Here is a 16,742-nt window from a genome sequence, read left to right as displayed (position 1 = left end):
AAGAAATCCATCCATAAACATAAACACAGATTCTACGAATGGTGTTAGTCAAAACATTCACCACACAGACAAAGCAACTAGCAATACATTACCCTACTTCCAATGTTTCTCAACACAAATATTATGAAACGTGTGACTTGCATTCTATAAAACTGATTTTTGTCTGTTTCATCTTTGTATAGTTGTAGATCATCTACAGAACTTATTTCTGTGTTAAATGGAATCTGCCTGGGAGCTGTGATCTCAACCCTGTTATTGTATGAAACTTCAAAACTAAAATAAAGGCAAAGAGCATGTGATGTCAAACCTACAGATGCAAAAAAAAAAAAGTCAAAGATAAGTCGATAAAATGGCTTTGTATGCACTGGTGAATTTTATTTATTTTTTTAAATTACATGTATGGCCTCATAACAATGTCAATACAATTTCCTGCTTTTCACAACGTGCATTATCACATTAAAACATGCAGTAAAACACAGTTTTCCTCTCTGAGTGACATAAGTTAATGATTAATCATAATTTTGATGAGACCAGGTGACAGCACGTTATCACCATACAAGAGGTGTAGCACAGTAAGTGGGACATTTGGCCTCCAGCAACCTCGCTTAAATCAGTTTATCCTCAGAGCTGGGGGCAGTATTTCACCTCACTAACCACATCAATGTTCGTTCCCGACAACAGGACCAAGGAAGCTGGAAGGTGGCAGAATTGCTTTGAGAAGATGGAAAATTACACTGTGGTTTTATTGGCATTAAAGTCATGCTCTGTCTTCTAGTTTAAACTCACCGATTCCTGGCAGACACTGACACTTCATCACCAAATAAATAAATAAATGAATGAATAAGAAAGAAAAAAAACCTAATGAAGGGCATGCTTTTGTGTCATTTATTATTTTTTATTTTCTTATCCAGTGAATCCAATTAATTACATGAGCACTGAATTCCAGGCCCTGATGATCCGCTGTGATAGATGTGCCCTTTCAAACTATCACGATAAAGGTAACAGCATGTCATGCTCATGTGAGTAACTGGCATTTCAGAAGGTACTGTATGTGTGTGTGTAGCCATTTTTAAATACCAGGATATGCAAAATAATGGTGTTACTTTGGTACTTTGGTACTTTGGTATTATTTCCCAGTCAATAGGCTACATTTATCATAAGTCTGATATAACATTAACATACTAGCATTAATGTCTGATATGATATGTTTGATATGTGATATGTTTAATACTAGAAGGTGCTTTATGATTGTTTTTTTTTTTTTAATTATTATTATTATTATTCACTGTGCTACACAATAAAGTGAATTTTCTGATCTTCCAGCACCTTACACAATTATTTGATCCAGGTGGAGTGGGAGTACTCATACACTAGGATCAGTCATTTGTCTGAAATTTCCCAGATTTTACTGAGAAAATGGAAAGTTTTGGTGGCAGACAGCGGTGGATGTAGGATTTTTCCCTGCCATGCTTCATAGCATGCAAACTACACAATATGTAAGCCTAGGTGGCAGACCAAAATGAAGAGGTTTGAGTGCAGTAGAGGGCTAATTTTTAGCAAACCAATGACGGTTACTGTATTTATCATGAGAGACTGCCAGCCCCTCCAGGCTTTACTAATAGGCCCCCATTGTCCTTTGCTTCCTTTGACCTCCCTGTGTGCCTTGGTAGCTACGTCTGTGCACAGAACCACCCAGCTCCCTCTTATCATAAGTATCTAACAGTACTGCTGGGGTCCAGCTGTGACAGCTTCACTCATACAGTGAGAGAAAGATAAAGGCAGCGCTGTTTGGATAAAGCGCTGGTCTCCCTACAGCAGGCCCAAAGGAAGGGCCTGTATTGTAGCCGCAGCACAATGGATTCATTCTTCACGCATTACATTCATTATACATAATATTGTCTCTAAGAGGTGTGTAGCATGAGAAAATGTAAGGAGAGATCGTGTACACTTCACACACAAGTAAAAACTTCCAGTGAAATGGGCACCGACATATCTTATAAATAAATTGGGAAGCACTCCATCACTTTGTAAGGACTCCATACAAGTGTTACCTGTGAACAGCCTGACACGTAGCTTAATTAAATGAAAGCTTACAAAATAAAAATCCTGGAAAACATGGAGCTGGGGGAAATTTAGTGGCCCAGTGCAAAGAAAGTGTATGAGTGCACACTTTTGAGGGAAATGTGTGTGCATGTACAAAATCTGAGGCAACTCTATGACGAAGGGGAGGGGAGTTCAGGTATACGAAATGTTCATAGAGGTTCATCCTGTGACCAGAAGAGGGTGCCAGGCTTGCAGGAGAGTATTGTCAAAATGAGAGACACATCCGAATTGGAGACTTCCTGCAGTGATGGTGGTCCTGAATGGTGTAGTGTGTGTGTGTGTGTGTGTGTGTGTGTGTGTGCAATGTGTGGTGAGGGGTGGGGGAGATTCGGGAGATGTAGTGGCATCCCGGATCAGAGACATTGAGACTGGACTATTCCTCAGCAGAGCCATGTCGCTTGCACAGTTGGCCTCAAATGTCACCGTTCATGTCACTGTCATGCATTTTCTGTCCATCACTTTTTCCAAGCCTCCCCCCACCCGACAAACAACCCCGCCTCCTCCCCCACCACCGAGCCCATCCCATACCGCTGTAAGGCTACTCATAGCTGAGGTTATCACATTACAGGACATTAGAGGGTGTCTTAATTAGTCCTTCCAGGCTAGTAATTAGTGCTGCTGGCATGTGTTCCCATAGCGACGCAAATGACAGGGATGCAGCCACGTCCCACCCCTCACCCTCATCTCACACACACACACACACACACACACGCACCCATACAAATTCAGACTATGTGACCCAAGGAGTTACCACATTCTCTGGCCATTCCTAGGTAAAGACAATAGGTCTGGCTTGTTAAAATAGGCACACTCTCAGCAGGGGGAGAGAGGAGCTGAGGCAGCTGTCCTGTAGTAAATTGAGAGAGAAACATCAAGCTGTAATGGTCCCGTCCGCCAAATTTTGTTTGTGTGTGTGTGTGTGTGGTTGTGGTGTAGCAGGGTATTGCATATCATTAGCAGGGAAATTAATTGAAGCAGTTCCTTTCAACTTGTCTGTTTAGTGAATACACATCTGTGAGGAGGGGAAATCACGCTGCGTTCAAAGCTGATAGAATACTCCTCAATATGACATTTTTAAGAATATGCTCAGCTGAGCTTCATGGGGATTCAATTTTCATATATATATAAAAAAAACTATTTTCTTACTAATTGCAGCATACAAAATAGGAGACTGACTATATATTTAATAGCAATGAACAGTATTGTAAGTGCTGCTTCACTACTGATTAAATTTTACTGGTCCTGTTCATGCGGTTCGTCATTTACTTTATTTATGCCTACTTCTATTTTCTATTTTCTGTTTGTTCGTGGAAAAATGAATGAATGAATTTTGTATAGCATCAAAGTAAAACAATAGTACTTTGAAGAAGACTAAAAAAAAACTTTCCTTACAATACTTTTCTTTCTCAGCCCTGGAAGTCTGGGCCATGTATAGCAAATGATTTCATCTAACCTCCAGTTAGACTGAAACCACCTATTCTCTGTCACAATAGCTTCACTTAGCTACAGCTGAATGCCATTTTAGGCCTTTTTGTATCCATGGAAGACAAACAAGTACCAGGAACCCCAGCAAACCAAAAGCATTGTGGGTGGGGTGCCTATTCTCTGGTAGAATAATGATGACAAAACAGGAATCCTGACCTTGTTCGGGGAACACATCCTGGGGCACGCTAGTGACAAGGGAACAGAACAATAATAGCCTTGCCTAAAAATATAAGGGGCCGACATGAGGTTTTCCATTACAAAGGCCTTGAAAGTTGGGTCTACCAGTGGAGGAAGGGTTTTCTTTTCACAAGACGCAAGTTCCACACAGATCGGATTGCCTTAATTTAGGCCCTACCTGGAAAGAGAGCAACAGTATCTCAGGAGTTGACCGTAGCAGCCGTTTTTATCCCGGTTCAGCCACGTGCCACTAGAGTGTGCATTTGTATATTGAAACATTTTTCACTCTTTAGGTTGACATTGAACTCGGAAACTTTCTGTTGGTCGCCATCTGTCAAATGCTTGCCATGTTTCTTGTGAAACTTGCACTACCTGTCCAGTGAACACAGTGGTAGTGTATCAAGCTGGTTGAGTTAGTCAATTCCCAGAATTATCCAGGCCACAGAGAAGAATCTCAAACAAATGGCACGGTCATAACACGGTGTGGTGAGCTAAAGAACTCACTGTGGCTCAGTTGTAGGACTTGCTGAAGGTCAATCTAAGAATATGAAGAAGATCTCAAGAATGCAGTTTCATGAGGGTTTGCTTTGAAAAGAGTGTCATTCATTCATTCATTTTCTTTACCCCACTTAATCCTGGTGGAACCTGGCCTAGTAGACTTTTAACAGAAAAACAATCTTAAACCTAGTTAAATTACCTACTGTCCATTGACAAGTGCCATAATTCACTTTTTTTTTTTTTTTTTTAAATCAGAGTAGAAGTCACTTTTGTTCAAATTATGGGCATTTCAGCGCTTAGCAAAATTATTCAAATTCTGAGTGATATCATGATGTGCCACTGTAAGGTTCACTCCATCTTTGTAAAGTAGAACTTCCTTTATGCTAGAAATTTTGATTGTTGAGAACTTAATGATTGAATATCATGCGTAGATAGAAAGGATGAACAAATAGTTTTTTTTCAATTTGTGTTCTTTGCAAACACTGGAAAATGACAGATGTTTGACTTTGCAAATCCCACCACACAAGAATTTAGACCTCCATTCGACACCCACAGCTTCGTGAGAGACAGAGTCATGCCTTGCTGTCTTCACCGTGCATCCTCCTTTGACTCCTCGCACACCCTCACCCGGGCAACATCAAGACTTTTGTGGCGTCTTATCGGGTGACCTGGCGACATGTGGCGCTATTTTGAAATCCAGGCTTGTGTGGGAGGATTTAGGAGCATCTCCTGGACAGGGCGAGTGGCGACTGGACGTCCAGACCGATGGACGGGCGAATGCCGACCATCTTGCCCTCACACCCTGAGCGCGCTAACAGAGGTCCAGCAGCCACCTTGCCTAAGTGCATTCCCTGAGGCCCTGGCCCAAATCCCCGCTTGACCCTGGCTGATAAACTATGCTATGGATAGACCACTTGAAGGTTTTTGTTTCCTCCAAAATGAGGATTAGTCCAAAGTTTCCAGAACACCTAATGGTTCTTGGCTCTTGATCTCAAAACGTTGTCTGTTTTTTTTTTTTTTTTTTTAACTGGTAATGATATTTTGGGATTGAAACTGAGAATAGACAGTGTTTTATGGGGATCTTCAGTATCCCTAAATCAAACAATTTTCATGCTAAAATTCCAAGGATTCATGGCTTTCTTCACAGTAATAATAAAAGGAAGATGAAGAGGGATCATGATCATCATTGGGCTTCCCACAGACAACCAGTGTAGTACTGATCTATTCTATAATATATATGGAATCAGTCAAACTGAATCATATCAGAAGTCTATAATACTGGCTGGCTGATATAAAAATTTTCATTAAAAAGTCAATATTGTTTTATTTATTTGATTTAGAGTTCATTTATTGGCCAAACCTGAGCACAGGCTGTAGATATAAGAAGGTTTTTTGGTATCACAATAACTACCAAATAACTAAAATAGGATGGATATGATTCACTTTTTAATGAAGACTATCATGGAGTGATGAAGTGAATGCTACAGGTGACTTTCTAATGGAAAGAGAGAGAGAGATCAAACGAAAGTAGGGTTAGAGACCGAGTGAACGAGAAGCAGAGCGTGTTAGAGTGAAAAAACGGTGAGGTAGAGAATGGTGTAAGACAGAAGGACAAAAAGAGCAGGATGCACAATAAGAAAAACAAAAAGAGAATCTGAGGCTTTGTGACCTCTGGAGGCTCCAGGTTTGATGTTGCACTGGGCCTGAGGAAGTCTGGCTTCCATCAGCTGCCTGCAGACAGTAATTGGCCATGACTGGGAGGGCCCCACACCCGCATGTTCTTGGAGGGATGGGATTAACACATTGTAGGTGCCCCTGGACCACAACTGAGGAATAGATAAGGTATTTGGAGGTCTACGTGGGTGATGCTCAAATGAGGCCCTGGAGAGGATACAGTACCAGGCTATGGTGTAAATGTTCACTTTGCAGCAAAAGAGCATCTCAGTGTAAATTTCAGATACTATTTTTTGTGCGTTATTACTTTGTTTTACTAAAAGAAAGCAATCTCTGAGATTAGAGGAGCAAACCAAGGACATCCATCTTGTACCTCCAGCCAATCAGAACAGCGTCTGTTTCTGCTTCTTTAGAACAGTCCGTAAATAGGGAGTTTAGGCAGGGATATGGGTACAAGAAAATGAATTACTTTAAGTGTTTTCACATGAAAAACCTCACAAATGTGTATCCTAGAGCCATGGTGATGATATAAAATTGTGGGCACATGAAAAAATGCACCCTCCCTCCACTTTAACACCCAAAGTACTATTGAATAACCGAAACAATTAAGAGCATGTGCGAGAGCATCTGTCAGCTGCTGCCCACACTGTTATACCTTTGCCAGTCTTAACTTGTACACATACAGGACACACAGTACATGTACAGGTTGCATTCTGTCAGTACACACCCAAACATGTCCATTTGCAAGTTTGCTTGTGGTTCTTGCTTCAACATTGCCTCTTGGATTTAACTTCAGTAGTCAGATTCAGTCTTCAGAACTTTTTTTCCCCCAAAACCCTAAGATTTGACTGGATGAAGCATAAATTAGATAAATTAGAATCAGCCCAATCCTTTGAGGATTGCTCTCGGTCAACTTTCAGCCTGTTCCCTTGTGTGTACGTGTGGGTGGGAGTTGATGTAAAGGTGCAACTAAAATTATGCTCCTTATTGCTGTGTTAAGGGTGTGGAAAAGGCAGCTTTCTGGGATAAATTATTCTCAGCAGTTTGTCTTCAACAATTTTGACAGTCGTGCAGCTTTTTCATCAGCTCACACTGTAAAGTTTTGGTGCTGAGGTCTCACAATGAAGAAAAAAGACCCTTCTGTCTTCTGTGTTTGCACTGAGCAGACATAATGTTTCCTGCAAAATAAATGGATATGGATCAATAGTATCTCAAAATAATAAAATAATGGTAAGTTTTCCAATGGACAGTTTTTGTGTCACACAGTTTGGATGCTGTTTCTTAAGGTTTTCCCACCCTGGCAACAATCAGTTTATGAGGAACTGAATCACTGAATCCTTGAAATTTAAACATATATTGACATTTAATTTCAATTACAGTATCAGCAGTTTTATTTTAAAAATATCTGTACCATTATCAGCCTCAATAAGCCATATCAAACGCTACTGACAATCAGTAATGGATACTGACTTTGTCTAAGTGCTGCACATTTCTACTTGAGACAGCAGGCTGACTGTACAAGCATAACCCAGGAAAGAGTTTGTGCAGAACTCCCACTTGACCATCTATTGTGAGCTCTCTCTGTCTCTGTGCCTCTTTGTGCCCTAGTCTCATTTCACCCTATCATTCTCCTGTCACAGTTTCTTGAACTTATGAACTGATGGAGACTGTGTGTGCTTTTCTGAGTGTGGCAGCACATCATAGCATGGCTACTCCAGTACAATGCCTAAAGTCAGCAGTCCCTCCCAGCTTATCGGGACCTGCAGCTTGGCCGGATCGGGCAATATAAATCGGACCTGCCCAGCAGAGAGACGCCGGTTCCTCTTTGTGGGTGCACATATTGTTTTGTCTAGGGCCTGTATTTATTTAGATGTAAATCAGCTTGCAAAAGTGTTACATCCTGTCCTTGTGTAGTGGGTGGTAGTTTGGGGCTCATTTGGGGGAGGAAGTCAGCCCTATCGAGATTGGAGCTGCACAGATTGTTTTCCATTATGGGGCTGTTATTGATGTGAGAGGGTGACATCATCCAGCCTCACCCTCCAAGGCTGAGTTGGTGAGAAACAGCTTCCACACCCACCTTATTCATTACTCAGCATTTTGAGGTGGGCTTCCCATGATGCAGGCGTTTCATGTGCTAAGATGCTTTATTAGGCATTTATTTTTAGACATTGTTCCAATGTATTGACTAAAATAATGCCTCTGAATTTTCAGAGTGACATAAAAAAGTAGTTTGATTTCATCTTGCTTAAAGTGCAAAGTAATGTTTAATGTTGCAGTCCTTCTCTTGACCAGTGTGTGCAATTTTAAAAAACTTTAAATGTAAAGGTATAAAATCATCATTCCCCCAAACTATAACTCTCACAGTTATTGTGTGTGACAGGTGGATAAAGGATACATAACAAAAGAGTTAGATGTATCATTCTACTAAGTTTTGTAAAAATCTAATGTAATGATAACGTGTGACACACAAAGAAAGAAATCACCAAATACATGAATTAAAGAAGATGAAATGCTGCTTCTCATCCTGATCTTAAAATAGCTGAAACACACAGAAATTATAGGCTAAAATTTTACAATATGACAGTTGCTTGTTCATATGTTCTCTGACTGTCCTGTAGAGTCTAAACTGCAATTGAATAAGGGATGAAGATTTTGGTAATGCTATAAAACCCCCTGTCCTTGGCCCCACAACACTCCAGCCATAACCACAATATCACTCCTTCCATTACTAGCAGGACCGCTGTGTGGCCCTAATTGATGTTTTGGAGGTGGGATGGGGCAGAAGTGCTGTTTTTGACAAACGCTCCAGGCATTATGCATGTACCATTAGCCGTCTGCCTGCAGTGAGGACGGGCAGCACTTAGATGAAACAAGTATCCATTACCGACTGTTGTTAAGGTTTGACTGATACGGGTTTTTAAAGGCCAATACCAGTGCTGATAGGTTTTCAGTTGGAGCTGACAGTAGCTGACAGTCAATTACTAATATGTTTAAAGTTGTTCATGTTAAGCCAATATTTGCAAAAACTTAACTGTTTCCCTTTAAACTGAATTCCTGTCCCAGTGGAAATGCCTCAGAAGCAGCATTAAGATGATCATAGGGCACCAAAATTCTCCACTGACACCCAGGATATTGCAACCACAACAACTACTGGTATTACTAATACTACTAATACAACACTAATATGTGTAAACTCTAGCAAGTATAAAAGTCATTCTAATACAGTATGTGACATCCACTTTCACTTATGGCGTCTGTGGTTGGCCTACCGTAGTGAGTTTATGATGCCTTATCATACTTTCCATTGTAAGAGAACTATCAAAACACTTGAAAGGTGCACTAAATAAATAGTCTTAAATGTCCCTACTGCAAATTGCAAGAATGATAAATACAAACCAACCAATTACACTCTTTCTTCATTTTATCAATTACCCTGCAACCAGAGTGGATTTAAAAGTCAGCAGAACATTACGGCTTCACTTTTAAGCCGTCAACAGGTCCAAGACATTAGTTTTAACCCTAAACACAGTCTCTCAGGTACTCTCCGTGCTCCTCTCATGAACGATGCAGTGTGGGTGGCGTGTTTGTCCTGGACCGGCCACCGTACGCATTCCATCACAGCGGTTGCTAACTGTACTTGTTGTCGTCCTGTGTGCCGTGAGAGCAGCATCGCTCAGCCACCTATCCAGCCCAAAGTGTAAAACTATGGACCAGATTAATAACATTGAAGTCGTCCCATGCACCAACTCCAACTATTTAAAACCGTTCAGGGTGCACTATAATCAGGTGAGTCCAGCTCGTAGCTCATTTGGCTGATGATTGTTGAGCTTGTGGCTGTTGGACACTGTGTGTTAGCCCAACCCCCCATTCATTTTGCAGTTAGCTAGCAGAGCATGGTGGCTAAGCTGACCTTAACATACGAAAGCTGACAGCCACCATAGGCATTATTCTCACTATATTGCTTAGACCCTTGCAACTTAGTTTTTTGGTCATACTCCAATAATAGCCAGTGTGTGACATGAATCCTCATTCGGTTGTAAGGCAGTTTAAGGCTAGCATGCTAACGCTGGCTAGCTGCATAGGCTGTGCTCCAGCATCACCGTTACCACATGCTTTACATTAGTGTAGGGAGGTTCAGATAACTGGGCTAGCAGTGGTTAGTCTAGGAAGTGGACAGTCTTAACGCCGTGTTACTGTGCTCTCCATTTGGCAACAGGTCAATTGCATGTGGCGAGTTGAATTCAACTTCTTAACTGACTTAAACTCTGTGTTCAACGACAGTCTGGCATGTCTGTTATTTTTAGCTCAGGTGCCTCATTTAATCTCAAACCCTTTGGGAATGGAAATCATTAACATAGATGTTTGATTTATCACAACACTTGGCAAATGAAGGTCCAGGACGTTTTCATAACATGAGACACTGCGTGAAATATATGCATATGGTGATGCTGTTCTGAGTTGCACTTCTCTGCATGGGTGTCAGTTCATTCAAGTGTATCCAATGCCCAAGACTTAAAGGACAAGTTCACTGTTTTGGAACCAAGGTCTTAGTTGCAGATTTCCTGACCTGATACTCAAATGTAGAGACCATCATTTCACTGGTTGCTTCAGTAATAATGTGCTGTAGGCTCCTGCACAGCTATAACAGCGATCAATGGGGCAGTTGTACATTGATTTGAAAAACCAAGATAGCATTGCTTTTCCGAAAATTAAGGATTCACCAATTGATCATTAAATCAACAGAAATGCTCCGTTTGGAACAGAACTACTTTATTTCACAAACCAAGCACTAACTTTTGGACTGCAAACGTCTGATAAGCTGTAAATAGGACCAAGGCCCCAAAATGATGAACTAGTCCTTTAGTATTTATACTTGCTGAATGCACCTATTTTTGTGTATGCAGATGCATTTTTATAAAACAAAATAAAAGCAACAACAGCAGCAGCAGCAACAACAACAACAAGCAAAAAAGATTTTATTATTTTTGGAAGTCTTGCAACTTTATGCACTTGGGGTTTGTGTTGACTGCAGCCGTGTGCAGAAACAATGCATCTATAGTGAACATGCAATTTCACAAGACGTATATAGTCAGCGTTATCGGTCATGCAATCATTGCAGTGCTAAACATGATATATACTTAAAACACGTGTTAAGAAAACAGGCTAATGCAGGTTTTTCTTTTGTGCAGCTCTTCAGTGTGTTGTAGTTATGATTTGGCCATAATTAGGCACAATCAGGCTGACCCACACAAACTTAGATCTAAATGAAAAACTAGTATTTGTCCTCTTGTGTTCCCGTAACCACACAGTGAGCTCAGTGAATGGGTCAGGGTATGATAGGAGCATCATCTCTTACAGCTCTGGCTTTAATCATGGACCCCTCTCTTGTATTTATCACACCACTCAGTTATTTTTTTAACATGTGCAGACGAGACTACTCATACAGAGAAGACTCTAGACTCCTGTTGGTTGGTGCTCAGGTCCATGCAGACAGACAGCTCAGAGGCTCGGTTTGCTCTGATGCTTTTCTGTTTCTGTGGCGTTAAGGTTTCACTTCCCTCAAGAGTCTCCTCTGCTTCTACTTGAGACGTCTTCCTCCTCTAGCAGTATTCACTGAGTCACCACGTACAGCCACCCACTCCTCTCTCTCAGCCATTCAGAAGATCCCCCTACACCACACACATATCCGTCCCCATAATCCCTTCAGTAGCGAGTCTCTTTACCAGGTCACTGTTAATTTTTCAATTCCCCCATCATTTTCAAGCTAAAATATGTTGGCGTCCTTTTTTCTTTTGGGACGTTCCAGCAATGCGTAGAGTAATACTGACGGACACAAGCAACAGTGAGAAAAGCTTGAGTACCAAAATAGATTCTGTAATCCAGGATGGCTTTGATCTTTGGTTTCAAGAGATGCATGTCTTTTTTCTGTTATTGGGTTAGGGGCCTGCGTGTCTTCCACAGTGACAGGATGAGCACAGATGAAAACTCTGATGGGACTCAAGCTCACACACGAGCTACACACACACACACACACACACACACACACACACAAATTCTCCATTGACATGAAACTCAGAAAATGAATTGCTAGAGTGGTTCGCAATTAGATGATGACAATGAAATATTATCTAACCCAGCATAACATGTAAGGCAAGGTCTGTGTCTTAAGTGTGGTCGAATGAGCCCTGCGCCATTAAGTACGATGACAGTGTGATACATGCACATGAGGATAAACAGTGTGTGTGAATTAGACAGGTAGTGTGTGTGTGTGTGTGTGTGTGTGTGTGTGTGTGTGTGTGTTGATCTGTGCTGTGATGAGCAAATGGGAGAGTTTGGGTTACAGTGAGAAGCCTGGTTCATTATCGTTATTTCTCTCCACAGCACCACAATTAATTTAATTTGATTTAATTCCATGTATAGCTGAATCACTGTTTATCCATCAATAAACTCCTTAATCAATATTTTTATGGTTGTAAATGTACTAGTTTATTGGCTATTCTAGTATTGATGCTGAAGAGGATTTCATTTTTTTCTGATCCCAGTCTTGCCTTTGGACCTGCATTAGGAATAATGCTCTCATTTGTGGCACAATTATTTATCCCAAATGAGACATTCCAGATACCGCTCCTGTTCAGTCTAATGTAAAAATGAATAGGGATGCCAAATTATTGCCTTTAACTACACCCAATATTAATATTGATAGTTTTTGACTTTCAGGATTCTTCTTGTATGCATTTCTTTATTTGCTAAGGTGGATTCTGCTGGTTTTTAACGGTTTTGTAAAGCACAAAAAAAACATCATCTGCACCATACATGCCTGCGTATGTAATCTCTGCTTACATTATTTCACCCATTTTAAGAGTGTAATGATGAGTGAATGGGATCGTTCTTCCTGAGCAGTGTGGCTCAGGAGGCAGAATGGTTGTCTGGTAATCAGAAGGTTCCTGCTTTGACCTCCGGCTCCTCCAGAGAGTGTGTCAGAGTGTCTTTGAGCACGACATTGAACCTCTAACCGCTCCTGATGGGCAGCTTGACGCCTTGCATGGCAGCCTCTGCCATCAGTTTTTGAATGTGTGTGTGAATAGATGAACGTGAGGCAAACATAGTGAAGCGCTTTTAGTGGTTGGCAGACTAGAAGAGTACTATAGACATGCAGTCAATTTAATATTATTTCACTGGGACTTAGGGCTCTCGTTCAGCTCTTTGCATCTCAGAAAGTAGTGACTGTGCCGGCCTGGGAGGTCTTCCGATAGACAGGTGGCCAGTGGGATCTGTGGTGACCTTTTGATCCTGCCAGCCGTGTGGTGTGACCCTTGTTTGTGTCTTGCCGTGTTTGGACCTTTTGGAGCGCCATAGCCTGCAGGGGCTTGTTCAGTAGTCGGCTTCGCTTCACTGCATGTTTTTACAGAAATACATACATCCAGTGTTCTGTGCAATTCTCTTTTAAAACATGCAAACAAAAAAAGAACAATTTTGTTCTTTTAAACTGCTGTGGCTAAGATTCTGTTGTATGAGACAGTGGCCTCTTCTGTATCCTGCAAATGTCTATTTGTGGCTAGATTCATAGAAATGACACTTAAATTGCGGGGTTTACTCTGTTGGCCAGTAATGCCACATTCATGCTTAAGCACCAAGGTATTTGTAAGAAGGCAACGAATATGATTGACTTGGCCTGACTTGGCTGTTTTTGTAAGTTTATATTTGTGAAAACAAATAGGTTTGTCTGAACTGCAGTATTCAATTCTTGGTTCAAGGGTAGAACAGCCCTTCTTTAAAATGGTCCAGCTCAAAAAGATGTGACTGTGACATGAGAAGGAGAGGTTGTGAACACTAATTATCCTAAAATCAGACTGTGAACCCACTTGAATATCTGTCATTCCTTGTACATGTTCTGAAACATGCAGATATCCATTGTCAGTCTTTTAAACTGAGCGCCCACACTCTCAAGTTGACCTTGCCAGCACATCCAAGTTTGGAATGAAAGGATTGTGCTGTGCTCGTGATTAATGAATGAGGGCCAGTGTTAACCATCACTGTCAAGTTCTGTCAGGACCTTGTCATATAGGTGATAGACACAAATAAGCATGTCAGTAGAACCAGGGTAGAAAAAAGCTTTTGTCCAGCTACAGTCCACTATATCCTGGAAACAAACTTTACACTGAAGATGGCATCACCATGGAAAAAAAGCTATCCAGACTCAGCAGTTGTTTTTTTTTTTGTTTTTTTTTTTTTTTTTATTGTAAATTGAAAAGAGTGAAGAAATTGGTCCTGGTATATACTGTATGCAATAACGCATCCATAAAAAATTATTAGGTGGCGTGCTTTGGTAGAGGTGTTTTCAGTTTAATCAGAAACACGAGAAGAAGACCAAGGCTCTCTGGGTGAGGGGAGCTGGGTGAAGGGTTTTCACCATTTGGGGTTTACACCTGTGACAGGAGAGAGGGGGGGTTAAGCTCATCAAGAGAATGGCGGAACGGCTAAGACAGCAGATGGACAACAAAAGAGAGGATGGTGGACTCCCTCTCCCTCTTGTCTTCCCTTTCATCCTCATCATTTCTCCCCAGGAGCTCGGGAGGGGGCGTTCAGGGACTCCCCACAAAGGCTTTTCAATCACAACGAGGTAGCATGTCTTCCCAGGCCTTTTTTCCCCCCATAGTACATCTGCAGTCTGGCCACGGTCACACACCAGGGGCCTATTCCATCAAGCTGGCTAACGGGATAGCCTGGCTTATTTCGATGAGTCTCGCTAATTTAAGTGGGAGTTCCGTTCCATCAAAGTGGCTTATATGAGTTGCAGCTCAGTAACCATGGTAACTTAGTCAGCAGAACTAGCCTGCTCCGTGGCAGGCTTACGGTCAAGCTTAGCTCAGCTGCTGTCAGAGAATGTCCGACGGACGCAAACAGACCCCCAAATGACGGCTCCGTCACGTCTATATTGTTGCCCCGGCATCACATATTCAATTTAATTAAGTTCAAATTTAATTATGTAGCACCACGTCCGTGTTCGGAAATATAAATTCAGACTTAGCCTATTTCCCACAATGTGACCAAGCATGAATGTACGTGTTTACTTAATAAAAATAAACCTAATGAAAATCATGTGTTATCACTGTCAGTCTCCGAAATCAACCGAATAAACAATCAATTACTCAATCAAATTTTATTCATATAGCACAAGTCATACATCAAATGCAACAACAAGCGTTGAACATAAAAGGGTTGAAAAGAACATGAGGTTAAATAAAAAAAGACGTCTTATTTTATTTCCCACCCGCAATTTGCGATGACCCGCCTCTATTCTGCCCGAAGCCAATAGATTAGTTGACATAGGTGAGGGACGTAAGAACACATATTTCAGTTAATCCCAATTGGATTCATGGTCATCCCACTTTTTGAATGATCCCTTTATATTTGGATTTTTACATGTAGCCTACCTATAATTTCATATGTAGTAAATTCCTAAGTTTTGAAATCATTTAGCCTATTAACCATTAAAAAAAACAACAAAACAAACTCAATAATCATCATTTTGTTCAAGCTGTGAAGACAAAGAATGAAAGCATTAAATACAGTCCAAACCATGGCTTTCTGTTGTGTTTAAATTTATAGGCTAGCCTACTTAGCCTACTTCCTTCTCCAGTTTTTTGATTTCCATATCCCGACGGTGTCGCGCCGGTCAACAATTCTGCTTCCGGTGCCCCCCTGGCCACTAGCGGCGCCCCTCCAGCAGATGGCGGCCTAGGCAATTGCCTATACCGCCTATGCCAAAAACCGGCCCTGTTTGTGATGATTTCTCTATATTCTTCATATAGTTCCATCAGTATGGAGGACTAAAAGGGACAGAATGAAATAAATAAATACATCTTTAAATAAATACTTAAAAGTGTCATTAATTAATTAAAATGGGAATTAAATAAATAAATGTGTCATTAAATAAATAAATATGTCATTAAATAAATAAATGTTTCATTAAATAAATAAATGTGTCATTAAATGTGTCATTAATTCATTAAAATACCAGTTCATTTAATGTAAAAACATATATATAATTATTTCATTATTTATTTAATTATTTCATGGACCGGTGTTGCAGTGCTTCATGAATTAATTTTATCTGTCAAACTCACCCATCAAAGTCAGTGGGCGGATGCTAACACCTGATTGGTTACCCAGCACAGCAAGCCAAGACAGATCGACTTCAGATAATCGATTGATGCAGAGCAAGTAAACATATTCTAGAGTGAAAGTTTTTAACTGTTTTGCTTAACCCAGACGCTCAGGTTGCATAACCTACAGCCGAGAGACTTTACTAAACATCAGGTAAAGCACGCTGCAAGAACTGAGGCTCTCTGCTTTGATGTGGACACACTACGGCAGCACGGGATTTTACCTGCGTCTACACCGGCAGTCACCAGGGAGAGGAGGGAGCGCAAGCGGTGCAAACGTAAACAAACGAGGGGGAAGAGAGCCGGGATCCACGCTAGGCTACAGGCTACAGGCTACAGGCTACAGGCTACAGGCTACAGGCTAAAGGCTACAGGCTAAAGGCTACAGGCTACAGGCTAACCCCTCCAGACCAGCAGGACCGTGGCTCTTGCTCTCTAATGTTCGCTCCCTCGACAACAAGCTGGACGAGCTCCGCTTGCTAAGAGACACCCGCAGGAGAGAGACTGCTGTGTGCTTGCTTTTGCGGAGACATGGCTCCATGGAAACATCCCATCCCTGCAGGAGTAGAGCACTGAACATTGTCAGAGACCCCTCTCACCCGCTCCACAAATACTTTGAGCTGCTTCCATCAGGCAAAC

The 16,742-nt window shown here is 41.3% G+C and overlaps 1 protein-coding gene across 1 annotated transcript in view; it reads left to right on the top strand.

The window, feature by feature from the left end:
- The first annotated feature begins 9,574 nt into the window (after positions 1–9,574).
- The window catches only part of nudt14 (nudix (nucleoside diphosphate linked moiety X)-type motif 14), a 33,267-nt gene continuing 26,099 nt past the window's right edge, over positions 9,575–16,742 (top strand). The window contains exon 1 of the mRNA XM_030047305.1: positions 9,575–9,723. Within this exon, the coding sequence (XP_029903165.1) occupies positions 9,643–9,723 (81 nt within the window). The 5' untranslated portion in view covers positions 9,575–9,642. The remainder of the gene's footprint in view (positions 9,724–16,742) is intronic.

This window comes from Myripristis murdjan, chromosome 24 (assembly GCF_902150065.1).
Source record: "Myripristis murdjan chromosome 24, fMyrMur1.1, whole genome shotgun sequence".
Lineage (NCBI taxonomy): Eukaryota > Metazoa > Chordata > Actinopteri > Holocentriformes > Holocentridae > Myripristis > Myripristis murdjan.
This window is presented reverse-complemented; position numbering and strand designations above follow the sequence as displayed.